The 21,030-nt window shown below is 37.1% G+C and overlaps 1 protein-coding gene across 2 annotated transcripts in view; it reads right to left on the minus strand.

The window, feature by feature from the left end:
* The window catches only part of LOC127623782 (sorting nexin-9-like), a 36,350-nt gene that overhangs the window by 6,458 nt on the left and 8,862 nt on the right, over positions 1 to 21,030 (minus strand). The window contains exons 4-15 of one of the 2 annotated variants that reach the window (XM_052098293.1): positions 19,546 to 19,644; positions 14,936 to 15,010; positions 11,859 to 12,021; positions 5,926 to 6,064; positions 5,719 to 5,800; positions 5,454 to 5,579; positions 5,249 to 5,366; positions 4,996 to 5,126; positions 4,569 to 4,675; positions 2,372 to 2,475; positions 1,674 to 1,751; positions 1,029 to 1,105 (exon numbers count right to left, since the gene is read on the minus strand). In XM_052098293.1, the coding sequence (XP_051954253.1) occupies positions 1,029 to 1,105; positions 1,674 to 1,751; positions 2,372 to 2,475; positions 4,569 to 4,675; positions 4,996 to 5,126; positions 5,249 to 5,366; positions 5,454 to 5,579; positions 5,719 to 5,800; positions 5,926 to 6,064; positions 11,859 to 12,021; positions 14,936 to 15,010; positions 19,546 to 19,644 (1,299 nt within the window). The remainder of the gene's footprint in view (positions 1 to 1,028; positions 1,106 to 1,673; positions 1,752 to 2,371; positions 2,476 to 4,568; positions 4,676 to 4,995; positions 5,127 to 5,248; positions 5,367 to 5,453; positions 5,580 to 5,718; positions 5,801 to 5,925; positions 6,065 to 11,858; positions 12,022 to 14,935; positions 15,011 to 19,545; positions 19,645 to 21,030) is intronic. The other variant, XM_052098294.1, reaches the window with a different exon arrangement.

Raw genomic sequence — 21,030 nt, forward strand, 5'->3', positions numbered from 1 at the left:
CAAGTTGAATTTTTCTTAAAAAGTTTGATGCACAATGCTAAATCGATATTTAAAGTATTCCAACACATAATTAGTTTTTTCAGAGTAGTTAACTTAAAGCGGTGCACTTTAACTTAAAAAACTAAATCAGAAAAACAAAAAAGGTCAATATGATAGAAGTCACACCTAAAAGGTGAACTTTCATCAAGGTCTAGTAAACTTAATTCAATAACAACTACGTTTTTATTCCTCGTGATCTGAAATTCAGGGAAATAAACAAAATGACCGAAAGATCAGAAAGACATATGACTTCCTTTTCATTACAGTACAAAACTGTACTGGCAAAGTCCAAGTCTAAGTTCAGCAGTTACAGATGCAGTATAAGTGCAGATATAGAGGGTAGAGTCACCATGGGACAGAATATACCCAATCAAGAATCAGGGACAGTCATAAACTGGGGCTCTGAGCTGGGAATCCTACCATGTTTGAAATAAAACCAGAGCAAAAATGAACTACAAATATAGCTAAAGAGATGAGCTGCTAAACGCTGCAATGTTTTTGCAGTTGATCTTTCTGCAATTCATTATCGGAATAGGTCAATTGCAGCATTCTGCAGTCAGACAGCTTTGCATAATGAACACTAAACTGTACAAATGACTGCTTTCAAAGCTAATCCATTTCCTCAATAGTGGTGCTATTTGCATGTCTATCTTCCCTCTCACTTAAATTATTTAACCTCTAATCAACATTCCATGACCATTTATTTACTTAAAAGTAGCAGTATAATATAGTAAGCCGGTCATTATTGAAAAACACAAGTGCATTGGGTGTAAAAGGCGACACAAGACCGACGTTTATTTTGCAATTAAGACGAGGAGACAAGACTTTATCCCTTACATAATATATACGATTCTAATATCAATCATAGTTGTTCTGGAGGATTCAATGCCTATTAAACAGTTACATTTCTCTTTTTGCATTAGAGGTGACAAAAGACAACCTCCTGAAATGCATGTTTAAGTAAGTATTTTATCCAAGGCTCTCTGTACCTGTTCTGCTACCATCTGAGCGATCTCCTCATAGGTCTTTCCTGCTGCTGTCAACGCATCGGTGAGTGCAGCCTCCCCTGTGGGCCAAAACAGAAACACACGTTCAGAATAAGTGTGGAAGACAAGCGGTCGACTATTAAGGATAAAGACTCTTGAGTAAGTTGTATGGTCACAATCCTGCTTTAACACAATAGTTTCACCTATCCCAGCTTCACATGCAGAGACAACTATAAGGCAGTTATTGTAGGATGATTCCACTGAAAAACTTAAACACTGGCTCTGTGGTGCTTTCAAAACATTGGTATTGTTGTTTAAGCATCCCAACCAGCCAGACATAGCAACACTGCTTTAACCAATGGTCCTAAATTTAGGGCAGAAATTGTAATGGTTTTGCTATTCCAATTGGTGACACTTATGCACAGAAATTATACACTTCAGCTTTAAGCCCAGAATCAGGGTGTCAGAATCTGCAAATAATACGCTAAAAGTCCCTTTGGATAAAACGAATATGCTGTATAACATTAACAAGGAACAAGGAGGTGTTCAACAGTTTTGCAGTACTTGAGCAGATGCTAAAAAGAGAAGAAACTGAATCTTTATCTTCACTGATTTCTTTAGTAAGAGGAAACACATAATTTTGGATACCTTCATATCCACTGCTGATGAACACTGAAGAAAGGTTCTGAAATGATTTGCCTATCCGCTGATATTCCTTTGGCAGGGCTGAGAAACACAAAAGTAATGGAAAAAATAACTAACCACTCGGAGAAACTTGAGCTATGTAATTCAATTTGCAGACATGCTTTATAAACCATAGAAAAGAACTCAGACTGTAATATTAAAAGTCAGAACTTTATTTTACTTTGTGAAAAACTATGAACAGCTCTTTTTTTGTTTTTGTACAATTGTTAAAAAAAAAAGAGTGCTTTGTTAACTGGGTTCTGCAATTGTTTTGAATACTTTTGCAAACCATTCTAAATAGAGAACAGTTTTAACCAGGGGACTGTCCCAGTCATAAGGGTACTGTAACGTATTTTGCATTAAAACGGCTTACCACATAAAAAATAACAAGCTACTCATTATTGTAGTTCACAGCCCTACAAATGCAAAATGCAGTAACTTCAAAAGTTTCAAAGTGACTTGGTTTTAATGTGGATTTTGTTGTTACTGAAATCTTCACACACCGATTTCTCTGTATTTGTGCATTATTGAGTCAAATCCGCCTGTCACGGGACAGATCATAGTGTGATTTCAGTCATACCTACATTTTGACAAAATGTGTAGCTAGTGCATTTTACTATACTGTACAGTTGTTATCAAGGGCCGAAACAAGTGATACTCACGGCCTGTACAGCGTTTCCAGTGTTCGTTTCCTATGGTCAGTAAGTCTTTGACACCGTCGTCCATCGCCTTGGTGAAACGGCTGAACTGCTCACACTTCTGCTCACTGATGAGAAAAAGAGAAGAGAAAACGCACTTCAATCACTGGATGACCTTCCAAAATCAAAGTCAAAGGCTCTGCTTCCGCCTGGTATTAAGAATAATTTCATATGATCTAAGCACAAGTGGTCAGCGTTGAAGGGATAGTTCACCCAAAAATGAAAATTCTCAAAGTATTTACACTACCATTCAAAAGTTATTTTTCTTCACATTTTAGAATAATAGTAAAGTCATCATAACTATTGATTAATAGAAATGGAAATATGGGAATTATGTTGTGACTAAAAAAAATCCAAAGTAAATCAAAAGTGGCTACACTTTGCCTAGAATTTGTAGACATGTACTCTTGGCATTTTCTCAACAAACTTCTTGAGGAATCACCCTGGGATGCTTTTTAAACAGTATTGAAGGAGTTCCCATCTATGTTGGGCACTTAGTGGCTGCTTTTCTTAATTATTCGGTCCAAGTCATCCATTTCAAAAACGTTATTTTTTAAATAAAATTTTAGCTTTGGAATTAAATAAATTTATATATTTTTGTCTACAAAACTAATTTCAAACATTTAAGCATATGCCTTCAGATCAAATGATTTTTAAGATCACGAGAAACATTTCAGGCAAGTGACCCCAAACGTTTGAACGGTAGTGTACTCAACATTATGCCATGCCAGATGTGTATGACCTTCTTCAACTGGATGCCAATGAAGATTTTTGATGTTGGTCCTCACAATGCAAGTGAATGGATACCAAAATTTTGAAGCTCCAAAAATCCCAAAGTAAACATAAAAGTAATCCATAAGACTCCAGTGGTAGAAGTGACATGATGCATGTATGTGAGAAACAGATTTTTACTATAAATTGTCCTCCTTGCCCAGTAGGTGGCAATTAGGACATAGAATGCAAATTACCAAAAACAAAAGATGAAGGTAGAAGAGAAAGTGGAGATTTAAATAAAAAACAAACCCACACCTATAATATAGCTTCAGAAGATATGGATTTAACCCCTGGATACTTTTATGCTGCCTTTAAGTGCTTTCTGAGCTTTAAAATGTTGGCACCCATTCACTTACATTGTACATTTACATTTATGCATTTGGCAGACGCTTTTATCCAAAGCGACTTACAGTGCACTTATTACAGGGACAATCCCCCCCAGAGCAACCTGGAGTTAAGTGCCTTGCTCAAGGATACAATGGTGGTGGCTGTAGGGATCGAACCAGCGACCTTCTGATTAACAGTTATGTGCTTTAGCCCACTACACCACCACAGAGTTGAGATATTCTTCTAAAAACCTTTGTTTGTGATAAGAAAGAAAATCATTCACATATGGGATGGCACGAGGGTGAGTAAATGATGAGAATTAAAATTTTTGGATGAACTATTCCTTTAAATACACGTGGAAAAGACGTCAAAATCGTTTTGTGATCGGAAAAAACACATACAAAGGTAGTCAAAACATCGCATTTGAGGTGTGAACTCTAATCCATCCTGAATGCATCCCGGACAGCAGCGAAGCACCACCTTTGATCTACCAGTGAATCACTGTGCCAAAACAAGGGTTTAAACTTAGCCGGTTACGAGCGGCTTTACACGGAAATAACCATCTGAACAGAAGATTTGAAAAAGCGAATACATACACAAGCACAAAACTTAACAAAGCTTTTTCAGTGTGTCTGAAATCAACATGCACCGACACTTATGACAAGCTCACACATCTGAAGCTTCTTTGATACAGACACCACATTAAAATAACTGATAATTCTGCTCGAAATGTTGCGTTTGTGCTTGGGTCAAATTTCATATGCATCTGAGAGAAGTGCACCATTTTTTTTGCTCTTTCTTTGTCTTTTATTACTTTTTTGCAGTTTATTATCGTGCAGTAACACACTGACATGACTGTGTATGTCGTCGTTTTTTCATAGACACTTCACTCAAAATCACAAGAACAAAGAACACAAGTGGTCACAGGAGATGCATTTAATACCACACGGAAACAGGAATGTGTCTCGGCAAAACACATTTGCTCGGATAACCAAAAACACATCTTAATACCAGGTGGAATCAAGGCCAAAGAGATCTGAAAATGGGCTGTAGGACTCACACTTCAATCAGGTCCAGGTCTGGTAGTCCCTCAGACTCTATCGAAGAGAAGATCATAACACCAACATTCTCATCTTTTTCTGCTTTTCTCTTACCCATTTTCCAATCCTGAAATGATAAGCCAGCAACTAATTTAATTAAAAAAAACAAAACAGATGTGCAGTCCACTAAAGTACACTAAGCTAAGGTACTTTCAATGTACCTGAATGATTCCCATATCCACATACCGTGGTGTTTACATGGCATTCCAAAGTACTTCAAAGAATACCATAGTATTCCCATTGTGCACTTCCAAAAAAACATGGTATTACTTTTTTTTTGCATGCGAGAAGGCTGTCTCAAATTGTAGGTAAACAAACAAATATAAGGTTTCTTTTGGGGAAAAAAAAAAAGAAGTGGTGCAGCATTGACATTTCAGTCATCTTTACCTTCTCATCTCTATAGGTGAGAAAGAGCTGGAAGACCTCACTGCAGGAGACAACCGGATGCCGACACATTCGCGACATCCAGCCCTGAAGTCTCTCCATACGCATTTTAATAAACTCCTCCTCAAATCGCCCTAAAAGGCAAAAAGGGTGAAGGGTTTAATTAACTACAACCTATTTTAGTTTTAAATGTCTCGGTGGCAACTACACGTGCCAGTGCATCACAGCAAAACCATTAATAAAAAAAAGTGCTTACCAGTCACTTGCTTGTCAGGTAAGGAAGGAATTGGGATCGCTGAGCCAAATTTATCCAAAAGCCTTTCATACAACCAATCGAAATGCTTGTATCTGTGATTGACGGGCTTGTTTGTGGTCTGCGAAAGCATTTCACAACATAAAGCAGCTGGAATTGACTAATAACAAGCTCTTTGGAATTTGAACCTGACTGTGCCTGTACTTACGGTTGGGGTGACTTGGTATTCAATGTAACTCTTGAGGCCATACATTTTCGAGCCCTTTTTAGGGTCAGCGACAACACAGTCCAACTGAACTTCTGGATACGCCCACACTGGCCCAACTTCTCCTCTCTGAAATACAGTATATAATCATATGGAAAAAAAAATACAATTAAATTCCAAATAGAAGAATTACAACCATTGAGGGAGTCACAGATCCCATTCCTGTATATGCCAAGTCTTTATACAATAAAGTGTGTAAGTGGCTTACATAAACGGGCAACTTGGTTCCTTTAGTGGTCTGTTTGGACAGGAGGTACACCTCAGGACCTGATTTCGAAAAGCCAGGGAATCTACATAGAGTACACAATGCACAAGGTACACAATCAAACCATAATTCAAGCTGTGATTGATACAATAGAGGTGTCCAATCTGTGTCCGTGTGCACTGGGGAAACAGTTTAAGCCACATGTCTTACTTATTGAGGGCAATTTTCATAGACGAGCCATGAGCTCCGCCTCTGTTGATAGCCCCGCCCTCTCCAGCCTCAGATTCAGCGTAACCTCCCGATGACTTCACGTCATCCCATTCCTCATCCCAATCGTCATCTTCTGCACCTACAAACAGTTGTCATACACTCATTACATCCCTTCACACAAAACACAGTGATGTGAAATCTAGAGCCATGTGTTAGTTTGCCAAACACACTCTGCACAAATCAGATATGGTTTAGATGTAAATTTTCAATGAGATTCTGATCTTGTTGATGTCTTACAATGTCAGAACTAATTAATGTCACTATAGAACTTGCATTGTACAACTGAAGTGTCATTTTTTCCATGTTAAAAACTTTCTGCTTTCCCTTAATATGCAGAATTTATTATAAGGTTGGGATGCTCTAGGTGTGGAAATTGCCACAGACCTCCTGATCCAATCTAACAACAATATTTAGATGACGATTCGATATGTATTGCGACTTGAAAATCTTTTATTATTTGACATAAAAATGAATGATTTATTACAGCTTTTATTTCTTCACATTTCCAGTGGGTCAGAAGTTTACATACACTTTGTTAGTATTTGGTAGCACTGCCTTTAAATTGTTTAACTTGGGTCAAACGCTTTGTGCAGCCTTCCACCAGCTTCTCAAAATAAGTTGCTGAAATTTTGGCCCTTTCCTCCAGACAGAACTGGGGTAAGGTTTGTAGGCCTCCTTACAATGCAAATTTTTAATTGGATTGAGGTCAGGGCTTTGTGATGGCCACTACAATACCTTGACTTTGTTGTCCTTAAGCCATTTTGCCACAACGTTGGAGGTATGTTTGGGGTCATTGTCCATTTGGAAGACCCATTTGCAACATAGCTTGAACTTCCTGATGTCTTGCGATGTTCCTTCAATGTATCCACATAATTTTCCTTCCTCATGATGCCATCTGTTTTGGAGCAGTGGCTTCTTCCTTGCTGAGCAGCCATTCAGGTTATGTCGATATAGGACTTGTTTTACTGTGGATATAGATACTTCTCTACCTGTTTCCTCCAACATCTTCACAAGGTCCTTTGCCATTGTTCTGGGATTGATTTGCCCTTTTCGCATCAAATTATGTTCATCTCTAGGAGACAGAATGCATCTCCTTCCTGAGCGGTATGATAGCTGCGTGGTCCCATGATGTTTATACTTGTGTACTATTGTTTGTACAGATGAACGTGGTATCTTCAGGTGTTTGGAAATTGCTCCAAAGGATGAACCAGACTTATGGAGATCCACAATTTAATTTTATTTGTTTTCCCATGATGTCAAGCATAGAAGCACAGAGTTCGAAGGTAGGCCTTAAAATACACCCACAGATATACATCCTATCAGAAGCTAATTGGCTAATTGTCTAAAGGATTGACATCATTTTCTGGAATTTTCCAAGCTGCTTAAACTTCTATGTAAACTTCTGACCCACTGAAACTGTTATTTTATTTTGACACTGAAAGTATCAGTGTGTTTTTGACCATTTGCAATGTTCTACATCTGGAGAAACTCTGCCATCTCCTTTTCTGTTATTCTGTACCACATTTGTAAATTTGTATAATAACTTGTAGCAGTTACTAATGTTTGGAACTGAACATGTATTACTCTGAAAGTGCTGAAAATATCATTAGCCCTGCACATGCACACAGATAAGCGCATCACCAGTTTATTCTTAAGCACAGAGAAGTGTCTTTAATTGTAGCCCTTTGTGGTTTAATAATGTAACCATATCGCCATTTTAACGTTATTGTGATTAACTGTGCAGCCGTGACGGATTGTGACGTTAGTCTACTAATGCGCTCTTTATGAAAATTAATGGCCAAATAAATAGCACATTAAAATCAAATCGCAATATTCTCAAAATTGCTTAATTTTATATAATCAGCAAAATCACTGTTAACATTCTATATATTGCCAAGCCCTAGATCCTACCCATGTTTAATGGAAATAATGTTTTGTTAGATCAATAAAAAAGCTTTTGTACCACTGTACATTTGATAAAGCATAATTCATAAAAAAAACAAGAACAGTGATCTGCTGACAAAACAAAGCGACAAAACATTGGCATCAGCCTGTATTTTTTGCATAAAATTGGTGCATCCCTGCTATAAATTAAGTCAAAGGTGCTGTAAGCGATTTTAGCATTCTTAAGCTCCCATCATTCCAAAACTCCGCCTTCCAAATATAATGTTGAGCCCAAAACAGAGCAAAAGAGCTGCATTGTTTGTTCCTGTGGCTGATAAATTGAACAGTGGCACAAAAGCGCCCTCTACTGTCAAACATTATGAATCATAGCCTCAGTGATCGGCTTCAAATACAACACTATGAGAACGAGCAAAATTATTACCAGATGAAAAGCGTCAATGTCCGCAGACACATGTTTGTTTGCTGTTTACAAAGTCTACAGCGGTCACAGAGATATCTCAGGACACTTATTTAATTAATATCTTAAAGGGAGTAGGAAATGTTTTGCATACTTTTCCATGAAAAATAAACACTTACAGCACCTTTAATTTCCCTGAAAAGTGTAAACACTCTGGTGAGTTTGGGGAGGGATTATCTGTTTATCTAACCAATGGAAGATGTTTGTTAAAAAAAAAAAACTGTTTAAAAACAATAATTTTGGAATTCCGTTTGGTGACTCGAGGCAGATAAATGACACACTTCAGCTTTAAATTAATTTTAAATCCAAAGCAAAGAAATCCCAAGCAAAACACTCTTAACACACATTCTTGTTAGTTTCTGGCTCATGCAGTTTGTTATTACTGTAAATCCACATCAAAAAGTCCTTGCGTGGAATTTGTGGTTTACCTGAGAGATCGATAAGACATGGGTAAGGATAAATGTCTTTGGAAAAATTACAAAAGGGAAAAGATAAAGTCATTATAATTGTTTTAATTTATTTCTTTTACACTTCTTTTACCAAAACCAATTCCTCTTCTGTAGACATTTTAAGCTCCAAAACTGAAAGTTAAATCAATACTAAAGCTTAAACACATTTATATCCCCCACATTTGGTTTACACAAAGATTGACCATTTCCTCATTAAGGCTGCAACTATCAATTATTTTGATATCATTAGCTCTTAACCGATTATTCAGCTTGTGCCCTGACATAAAAGGTTGTATTAAATATGCTCCTTAACAATAAAGAGGACTAAATCATATTTTAAAAATACCTCTACATGACATTCACTGAATTAAAGGGAAAATATTTTTCTTTATTAAGTTTAATTCAGTAAAGAATTTCACTGCAAAAAATCCTCTTGTAATCAAATGTATTTGTCTTTTCCATTTAAAATGGTCTAAAACAAGATACATTTACTTGAGATGCATATAAGATATTTAGACTTGCTTTAAGCGAATATATCTTAAATAAGTCTAAATATCTTATATGCTGCTTCTCAGGAGAATCCATCTTTTTTTTTTTAAGGATTATTTGATATTTTACAATATTTGTATTTTTAATATTATATTCAACATTCTCAGATAATAATGTTTTATTCTGCAGTATAGCTGCTAAAGAAGATGTGCATTGTTATAAGAGGAGTTTTAGATATTAATATTGGAAAACAAGCCAAAACAAAAACAAATCAAAAACGTATTTTGTTGCATAGTATAATGGGACGAAGACTCTCTCACCTTTCTGTTCACTTCAATCCATCTTTAACTCACAAAAACACAAACTCTCTCTTATTAAAAAAGCTGCGTATTACCAATTTTCTTCACGCTAAGAAATGCACAGTGATTTATATTATGATTCCATAAGTCGCGAGTCAATACTTCATAATCTAGCTCCAGCAAGCGTGCACACTTGAGGGACGAGTGTCCCAGTCAGAGTGTGCATCAGCCGGGTGCAGATTCAATCTCTCCCCCTTAGAACGGGACATTCGTGCAACTCATAGAAGAGGCACTGACCGCACAGAGAAATGACCGTTTGAGTTTGTAGTTATTTACATGACCTGCTTCTGTATTATTTGAACTTTAATAAAGCTATAACGCATTAAACATAACTGAATTTAAGATGTAACGTTGGGGTTTTCCCTTTAAAGAGCTCCGGCTCCACTTATTCCATAACGAGAGTGCTTCTGTATTTAATTATTTTGTATTTTTGCATTATAATTCCATTATACTTTGCGATCAACATCACTTGAATCTGTTTGGAAAGTTTAGAGTACTTCTGGACTGTGAGTTGTGTTTCTTTTCCTCAGACAGACACGAGCTGGAGTGCTGCTCTCACGCGTCATCGTTAGAGTTTCATATGATCTCATGTTATGTTAAATGAGATCAAACGACTATTCGACAATTTTTTTATTGTCGACGTTGTTGATGACGTCAACTAATCGCTTCAGCCCCATTCCTCATGTTCAATAGAGATAGAATCAGGGTTAATAGTTGTGACATTGGAACAATTGATATTAGTGACCATTCCCCAATTTACCAAACATTAAGACTAGATAATAAACCTTTTTGGAAATTTAATTGACATTTATTTAATGATTCTTCATGAGAAATTAAATTCATTCTTATTTAGAAAATAATGCTAATGAAGAAGTCTCGTCTGTAATATTGTGGGATGCTGTGAAAGCAGTCTTAAGAAGTCAAATTATGGCAACGACTTCGCTTGAAAAGAAAATCAGACAACAGAAGTAACTTCATTTACAGCATCAGTTAAAACTGTTGGACAGAGAACATAAAGACTTTCAGAACCCAGAAGCATTACAGAAAATTAAGAAACCGAGAAAAAGAGATTCCTTTGTGAAGCAAGTTACTATATTTTGGTTGTATGTGTCCCTTTAATATCAGTATTTGAGGGGACACTTGGCAGCCAGTAAGAAAACATTAACACATACATGGTTAAAAAAAGGAGAGACCAACATTAGACAATTGGATAGATATGACAATAGAAATTTTCATGATGGAAAAGATCACTTTGTCACTTACAGAAAGATGTATTCCTAGAAAGATGGAAAAATGGGTCAACTATGAATCACAAATAAGGTCTGACTTTGCTGGTATCAGCATACAGAAGGAGATAAAATCAAACCATATTTAAATCCTCTGATATTATGACAATGTGAACGAGTCAGTCGGTGATAAAGTTTCACTTTACTTCTTTCTAGTTTTTGAAGACCACAAACTGGCAAACTAGAAGAGGCCCAAATGAAACTGCTTTTTCACAACACATGGTGAATTCCTGCCTCTATGGAAACCAGAAACAAAAACTGTGCACCTTCCAGGAATGACATCATCTTTGTTGGCAAACTATATCCTAACATGATTCACAGTCACAGAGAAGAATACTTAACCACACCCACATTTTTCACAACACGTCATAAAATATGGTTTAACAATATTCTCCCTTTACCATTGCACACAGAAAAACTGATGACAGCTGCTTTTTTAGCACTAAAGAGCAACAGTAATAGCTATGTGCATTTTTTATAAACGGGGTTGAATGAATTCATTTTTGTAAGCAACACTGCAAATTTACTAGCATTTTTCCTGGACTTTTCTGGTCTAGGTTAGTCTTAGTAATTCAGTTTTGTCTTTAGCACTCTGAACAGGAAACTGCCTCCATACTTTTAGGCTACAGTATGTTCAGAAAAGCAAAATACCATACTTTTTTCTATTCCGTAGTATACAGTATGCAAAATGCGTTAATGCATGAAATACATGGATGGTACATTTCCAAAAATGCAGTGCAGAATGCAACAGTGCACACCGTGCTAAATACTTTATCCCAGAACACCAAATTATCTATATGACTGATCAATATAAGATTGGGGAGAGTCTTTGGGAAACCTGTTTGAAAACCGTAATAACTTTAGCTAATTTCATTTGGTGAACGCTAGCGGTACAGAAATGACATTTCACATTTAATGGTGAATTTACCTGGACCCTGGTAGGCCTGTGGGTGCCCGTGTCCCCCTGATTGCCATGCATTGCTGGTGCTTTTGCCTGTCTCTGTGCCCTCGGGCTGAGCTGCCCAGTTATTCGAAAACCCGCCAGAGGGATTATTATCAAAAGCTGCCCACGGGTCATTACCGTTACTCGTCTGAAAATAAGAAAACAGGAGAGAGAATGAGATTGTGTAACAACCATGCAGTTTCAGAAATTAACTTAAAAATTTAAAAAGAACATTTCACCCAAGACCAGGCATAGGCCAAGAACATCAAATTAAAAATATCAAAATGTTAAAACAAACATACAAGGGGGCATGGGCAGCTCCGCAAGTATTGACGCTGACTACCACCCCTAGAGTCGCGAGTTTGAATCCAGGGTGTGCTGAGTGATTCCACCGAGCACTCCTAAGCAACCAAATTGGCCCGGTTGGTAGGAAGGGTAGAGTCACATGGGGTATCCTCCTCGTGGTCACTATAATGTGGTTCTCGCTCTCTGTGAGGCGTGCGTGGATGCCGCGGAGAATAGCGTGAGCCTCCACACGTTCTACTTCTCCGCGGTAATGCGCTCGACAAGCAACGTGATAAGATGCTCGGATTGACGGTCTTAGACACAGAGGCAACTGAGATTTGTCCTCCGCCACCCGGATTGAGGCGAGTCACTACACCACCATGAGGACTTAGAGCGCATTGGGAATTGGGCATTCCAAACAGGGGTGAAAAGGGGAGGAAAAAAAAAAAAAAAACACCAAACAAACGGAGCAATTCACTACAAGAAAAATGTTTTGGCTCCCAAATGTTATATTTCTGGGGCGTTTTTGACATTTCTGCCCTTAGCCCAAGTTAATTTCTGACCCTGCCATCCACTAGGTTTATATACCAGTACTGCAGTTGAAAAAGTATATGGTGTGTGTTCTTAAACAAATCCTTTTCACACCAAGTCTGTCTTTCCTGAATAATCGTCTTTCAAAAGTATTTCTGTTCTAAACATTCAATTCATGTTTGACTGTTGGAGGTCAGCCACAGGCTTTCTACACATATAGATTGTGTGAATGTATTGCGTTGCATATAGAGTTGTAGAAATGCGCACAATTTCTACAACTCAAGTCGTTTCGGCTTGTGACATTCAAGCCTTCTCTACCTATCAGGTGAAAAGGTCATTTATTCTGAAAAACTGTCAAAAGACACACCAACCCACTCACATCCAACCACAAGCACCATAATTACTATATTGTCGTGAAAGACTAATTTAGGTTGCTGATCGAATCAAGGACTTAAGAAATCCAGTAGAATATGTGTACAAAATGTTGAATAGACAGAGGCTAATGGAAGCTTTCGTTTGTCTATGTTTGTGTAAGATCAATGGTCCTTTGGCCTTGACGACACAGGCGCACAAAGCCACGTTGACAGAGACCGTAAGTGATGTGCCACCCACATACAAACGTCATTCAAGTCACCATCCAGTCGCATTCAATAGCATGATGACCTCTGACCTCATGCTCTGCAAATATCGTTCCATTAATATTCCATAGCTGACAATAGACATGCATCAGTCAAAGTCAAAAAGTGAGTCTACTTGTGTACTCATGCGAAAACTGCATATCATGCACTGAGTCAGGAGCACCATGCCGCGAAAGAGTTTGCATGATGGAAGAGATTAAGGTGTGTTTTTGTGCGTGTGTGTCTGGAAATTTTTGGCTTATACAGATGAAGCATTAAAAAAAACTACTACTACTACTAATAATAATAATAATAAGTAAAAAAAAAGTCACCAATTAGATAATTGGTCACTTATTTTAAAATAAGTGACCATCATATTCTTTAAAAAAAAAAAAAAGCTTTCTTTCATTCATATTATATATCTGTATTTTTATTTATGATATGATTTTTATGAGAGTTCAAAACAACTACAGAAAGTGCAATATAATGGGACCGATCTAGGGCTGTCAATTAAAAAAAAATTGACAATTTATATGACCTTATATGCAGATTCATAACATTAATCACAAAAACAAATCTCATATTACTATTTGCTAAGAAAAAAACCAAAGTGAAGAAAATTCAGACAAATTTTATTAATAATTGCATTTATTTATTTTTATATTTGTACTAAATTAACATGTTAAATTAGCAACCTTAATCTAATTGTTTAAATTATAATTTTTTCTTTAAAAGCCACCGTAAAACCAAAACGCTCGCATGAGACGCGTGTGCAATGCATCCAACAAACTTTACATTTTCCACATTACATTTTGGTAGGCATTTACTAATTAGATTAAGTTCAGAAAAAGCTGATATTAACAATGTAATAATGAGATAATTTATATTCAAATAATTAACAAATTAATATATAACGTCAACAAATATAATGTCAATAGTAATATTAACAAAATAATTTAAAAAAAATCTAAATAATTAAAATAAACAAGAGTTGAATAATAGAATTATAATTAATTAATTAATAAATTATTAATTTATAAACTATAACACTAAATTATAATTCAATAATATTAAATAATAATTCAAATTTATAAAACTACGCATTTTTAATACAGGCCTTTTCATGCTTATGACTGATTTCTGATAGTGTTGAAATGATATATACCATTAACTGGCCAAAACCAAGAGCTCACTCTTACCCATTTAACTGATAACAGTCTAATATTGATACTTTCCGTTCCAACAACAACAAACATATGAAAAAACTAAACATGAAAAAAAGCCTCTGAATTTAAAATCCACATAAACGGTTAAGCAAATCAGGAGCAGCTATTAAACTGATTTATTCAGTTTCATAGTGATTGAATTATTGCATTAAAGTTTTATACTGTCAGATAATCAGCAGATAAACTGTGATGTGACCAAGATTTTGAAAAGTGCTAATCAGTTGATCAAAGTGTGACTGATCATTTGGTGTGATTTATACAGTAGTTGTTTAGTGTGAACAGGGACCAATTCAATCTGAACACAGTCAAAAACCCCAAGAACCGTGAGTTTAATTTATGCCTATGTTAGTGACAGTAAGGGAGGGCTCCAGGAGTCCATCATGCGGTTTGTCATATTGGGTACCTCATCAGGGGAGGTGGAGGAGAAGACCTCCGGGGTAACTGGGGCTACTGGGATTTCCGGTTGAGTTACATCCACCTTGGGGGAAAGAGGCGTGACATCATCATAAAGCATCTGAAAGGGAAGGGTTACCCTGACAACAGAGCCCTAAACAAAAGACCTTACACAGTAACCACTCAAGACAGAATAGGAGACCGAATGCATCTTCTTCCTGAGCAGTATGTTGGCTCCCACAGTGTTTATACGTGCATACTATTGTTTATACAGATGAATGTGGTACCTTTAGGCATTTGGTAATTGCTCCCAAGGATGAGCCAGACTAGAGGAGGTCCACAAATTTTTTTTCTGAGGTCTTGTCAAATTTCTGTTGATTTTCCCATGCTGTCAAGCAGAGAGGCACTGAGTTTGAAGGTATATCCTATCAGAAGCTAATTGTCTAATTGTCTAAAGGCTTGACATAGTTTTCTGGAATTTCCTAAGCTGCTTAAAGGCACAGTTAACTTGAGTATGTAAACTGACCCACTGGAATTGTGATATAGTCAATTAAAAGAGAAAAAAATCTGTCTTTAAACAATTGTTGGAAAAATTATTGTGTCACAAACAAAGTGGATTTCCTAAATGACTTGCCAAAACAATAGTTTGCTCATATGAAATCTGTGGAGTGGTTCAAAAATGAGTTTTAATGACTTCAACCGAAGTGTATGTAAACTTGTAGACGTTCCAGGATCCATGCATACACTGAAGGGCTTAAAATAGAGATTGTTCAGACAAATAGCACAAAAAAATAAACGTATAAAATACTGGCCTATTCATCATCAATGTCCACTTCACTCATGACACATTTTAAACAAATGCTTCTATCTCTAAAGAAATCAAATGACTCAAATGAAGCAATTAGAAAGCGTATCAGATTTTTAACAGCAAAAGTCTGAGACCACATTGAAAATCTGAAAATTTAATTTGTAATGCAAAATACAAGCATTTTCACTAGTGGTCTCAGGCTTTTAAAAACATTTTGACAAAGCTTTGTTAAAGATGACCCACCTACAAATAAATGTCACTTGGTTAATGACTAACATTGTAGGACCTGACTTTTGTGGTTAACTGTACTGCATATTTACAATGACTCATAAATATCTTAAATTGCTGCTGCTGTCATATCTTTTATCAGTGTTCAAATGAGAACATGAAGAATTAGATTAGGATAGGAAGCCATTAGGTTGAAGTCTATCCCAAACTGTTCAATCATGTTCATGCTTTGTGATAACACCAGTATGTCTAATTTTCAGTTGATAGCCCAGTTATAAGTGATCCATTCCGATGTATCATAATCATTACCAAATGCCCAAAATGACCAGTTTTGTTTAATTTGGAGCAAGCAAGTTAAATTCTGTGACACCAAACTGAACTGCAATCTGTTTGTTTGAGCGGCCCAACAAGAAATAACAACTTCAGGGGCCTGGGTAGCTCAGCAAGTAAAAACGCTGACTGGAGTCTCAAGTTCAAATCCAGCGTGTGCTGAGTGACTGCAGCCAGGCTTTCTAATCAACCAATTGGCCCGGTGGCTAGGGTGGGGAGGGTCACGTTGGGTTAACCTCCTCGTGGTCACTATAATGTGGTTCTCGGTGGGGCATGTGGTGAGTTGTGCGTGGATACCGCGGAGAATAGCGTGAAGCCTCCACACGAGCTAGGTCTCCTCGGTAACGTGTTCAACAAGCCATGTGATAAGATACGTGGATTGGCGGTCTCAGATGTGGAAGCAATGGAGATTCGCCTTCCGCCACCCGGATTGAGGCGAGTCACTATGCCACCACAAGGCCTTTCTGCACATTGGGAATTGGGCATTCCAAATTGGAGAAAATCCCAAAAATAAAAGTAGTTTTCAACTTCTTTGAAAACATTATTTTTGCAGTTCTGTTTGAAGCCATTAGTGCCTCAGAAAGTGACCCTATTTAATTTCTTAATAAATGCAATTGTGTTTTGTTATGCAGAATCATAGGCATCATTTACAGGTGGGACAGATGGGACATGTCCCTACCACTTTTTGATAGCCAGTTTGTCCCCACCACTTCTCGAAATATCTTTCGTAAGGTAAGTGTTTAATGCACAAGAACAGGGCTGGGACAACGTGTCGACGTCATCGATGACGTTGACGCAAAATATGCGCGTCGATTCGTCGGACCCAAAACAAAGATGGCGGCACCTGCGAGTAGTAGCAACACGAGTGGCTCCTCAGACTATCAGAAGTGCAAGGCGGCATGCGTTCCTCTAAAGTATGGGAATTCTTTAATTTAAAAGGAAACAATTCCATGATATGTCGTCTTTGCAAAATGGAGATGGCCTTCCATTCTAGCACCACGGCAATGCACCAGCACCTGAAGAGGCGCCACCCGGGAGCAGCTGCAGATGACAGAGCACCCTACGTTTTTTTTCAACTCCCCACTTTGCACTCAATGTTGGAGTAGGCTATAATACGTTGTCGACACCTAAAGTTTTCGCTTATAGCTATTAATAATGCGCTTATAGCTATGAATGTTGTGAAAAATACATAGAGGACACTGACAACGTGCTGACAGACAGGACCAAGCAGGTAACATTTAATAAAGTCTCAACTTTCAAATTTGGTCATTCAAAGAAAATTAAACCATAAATAGGCCTACTATTTTGTGGCTCTTTAATGTGTCGTGACAGATTGCCTCAGTTAAAGCTGCTCGTGAACCGATCATCTTTTCCTTGGTTAATTTATAGCATCAAATAGGCTAAACATGAATGTAGCCTACATCAGAAGGACTGTTGTTTTAACCACGGAAAGATGTCAGTACAGTAGCCTACAATCCATTATTCAAATTCAAATCCACCGACGTTAATCTTCTCTCTCCTGACTACTTTGTCGGACAAAAATGGCGTATTATGACTGATTGATCAGATCGCCAGTCAATCAAACTCCCGGCTGTTTTTTTTTTTTTTTTTACATTTTATACACCCCCACCCCCGATGAAACCGGTATTACCGGTGTTGTCACAAGTCGATTAATCGAATCGGACTGAAAAAATGAATCGTTAGATTAATCGTTTAAAAAATAATCGTTTATCCCAGCCCTACACAAGAAACATCTACAATTCTCGAACAGGGGTTTCCATTATGTACTTGTGTGTTTTAATAAGTGGTGATCCAGTGCTTGTTATTTTAATGCTATGATGAGTGCTTGTTGTGACTGTTATAAGTGGCGCTGGCAATGTTTCTTCACTTCTTAATCCACTGTTCCACAGCTCATGCTGCTTTCCAGTTAAATCGCAAAGCAAATTGCAAACAGATTTGTCCCCACTCATAATATACATCCACTATACAGAAGCAATCTTCATTTATATAATAAAACAATTATCCCATGAGACCAACTAGTCATTCTGGCTAAAGGTCTGATGAGCAAAGGATTTATTCACAGTACTTACGGTTTCGGGTGAATGGATCAATTTAGTAAATTAATTATGTGAAATATTTATTGTAGCGCTTGAATTGGTTTGAATTTCTGCCATGCAAGTGGGGAAATTTTATATTAACTAATAATATTGTAGCCTAAAATTATTTAATCTATTCAAATTCAATCAAGTCCTGCCCAACATTACTTCCAACTGAATATTCGGTTTCATTATCCTGTGGCCTGACCAGAAGTGCGATGCGTCAGAGCGTGGGAGACCCGGGTTCAGATCCCGCGTTGAAATCAGGAAATAATCATGAGAGCGATTCGGAGGTAGCATTAAATTTTTACTCCAATGATGGTTAAGTTTGGTTTGGTGTTTGTGTTGGGGAGTACAGTTTATAAAATATGCACTCTTCTTCATTGTATTACAGCCTGTACAGCTGAAATAAAACCTTGTTTTTGGTGCTGCTCCATGGCCATTTCAACCAGAGAATGGAGCTCACGCACTCCTATACTCCCAAAAACACAGCTTTGGCCACTGGGGGCAGTGTTTCACATTTCAGTAAGCACATAACAATTTCAGCTAAAAACTAAATCTACCTCCTGTTTCCAATTTCACCGTGAGATCAATCTATCCAAACCTGTATGACCCTCTTTCGTTCTGTAGAACACACAAGGAGATATTCACCAATTCACTTTCAATGCATGGAAAAAAGATGCAATGTAAGTGAATGGTAATTGAGGCTGTAAGTCTCCCATTAACATTATGCTCATCTTTTTGTGTTCCACAGAAGAAAGGGCTTAGAACAACATGAGTGTTAATTAAAAAAAAAATTACAGAATTTGTATTTTTGGGTGAACTATCCCTTTTATTATAAAACACCATCGGTCACATTTTGCCCTTTTGTTGATACTCTGATCACAGTTTGCTTGCATACACATTTCTATATACTGAGTAAGTCGTTTTATGCTTCAGAACCGGAATCTTCCTTCCTGCTCACTTCCTCTCAGGATGTTGACCAGTTGGAGAAATGAACAGAGGAGTGTTACACGGAGAATGAACAGATCGAACACATTTGGGAAATTATAAATAAAGTTGACTCAATAAACATTGTAATAAAATAAAAAAAATATTGTTGTGGTTTAGCATTAATCAAAGGACAATCATGTCACCCATGAAATCTCTGTGTTTTACCTGTGCATTACTGGCTGAAGTTGGCATGTGACTGTCGAAGATTGAGAAGTCGAGGGGGGCAGCATTTCCTCCAGAGGTTAAAGGCTGAGCCTGGCTGGTCTATCAGAAAAGGGTTAGACACAATTTCATTGGGAGAAAATACAATTCATATAATTATTAGTCAACATGAAATGCTGCTCATAATCCATTTTTCTTCCGTATTGCACTCCATAGAAGAAATAAACTCATATGGTTTTAAAACAACATGAAGGAGAGCAAACGATGACAGAATTTTCATGTTTGGGTTAACTACTGTAATATCTATAAAATTCATCATTGTGTAATTGTAAATGGTGTATAAAAATAAATTATTAAATAGTTAAATAATAATTGTATGTAGGGGCCAATTCCCCCTGGCTAAACAGCATGAAGATAATGCCAATATAATGTTTCCACATATTATAGGTTTTGAGAAGTGTTTGTGCTCATTTGTTTGGTTCTCTATGGAATAAAAAGAAGGAAGTGTGTGCGTGTTGGTATGATTGTGCAGCTGTGAGTTCTAAGAGGTCAACAAGGAGAGAGAGATATGGGTGCATGGCCAGCTATGGCCTGAACCTCTCCTGACTATTTATACAGAGAGTGAACTGTTTACCAGTCCTCCATGTGCGTTCATTTCTTAGGACTTTCCCTGTCTTTATAAAGCGATAAATTAAGGATTTAAACAAAGAGTATTGGACTGAACACAAAGTTACAGCTGTAGCTTTTCTGACATCTAAACATCTGAAAGCTTAATGTCCTCATTAAAGAGGCCATATTCTACACGTTTAAAGCATTGATTTACCTAAAGATCATTTAAAATGTTAGTCAAGGACTCATCGGCAATTCGGTTTTAAATTACACCATTTTAACTTCTCTCTGAATTAAACAGGCTGTGTTTAATACACAAATCTATGTTGATATGTGGGCAGTTAATATGCTCCTAGTTGTGAAGTCACAAGCTTTTTGAAATGACCCAATTTTACAACTTACTTTTCATAAATGGTTTGGGTGTACTGGGGAGTCTCTTTGATTTGTGAGCATTGGAGAATGTTAACACAGCGAGCGCTCTTATTTCAAAAGAACAAAAGAATATGTTTTTCATTTTGCGTCTCCTTTACAGAAGGCATGACAATATAGTATCTAGCATTTCCAAAGTTCTGGCACACACACTAACAAATGTAAATATTAGCTTATACATATATTAGCCAAACACACAACCACACACTTCCAACTTTAACGGGCCACAGGAAAAGGAAACACTTCCTGTTGATCAAACAGGTCACATTCACAGCGAGTTTCAACCTCCTTTAGTTATAAATCACCCACTGAAAACCCGGTGTGTGCACGTGTTTCTACGAATGCGTGTTAAAGCATGAGACAAATAGAACTAGAGAAAAGACAAATAGAGAGAGTGAGAGTCTCAGCATGCCTGTAAAGTATTTAGCTGGCATTACCCCAAATAACAGA

The sequence above is a fragment of the Xyrauchen texanus genome, chromosome 30 (genome assembly GCF_025860055.1).
Source record: "Xyrauchen texanus isolate HMW12.3.18 chromosome 30, RBS_HiC_50CHRs, whole genome shotgun sequence".
Taxonomy (NCBI): Eukaryota; Metazoa; Chordata; class Actinopteri; order Cypriniformes; family Catostomidae; genus Xyrauchen; species Xyrauchen texanus.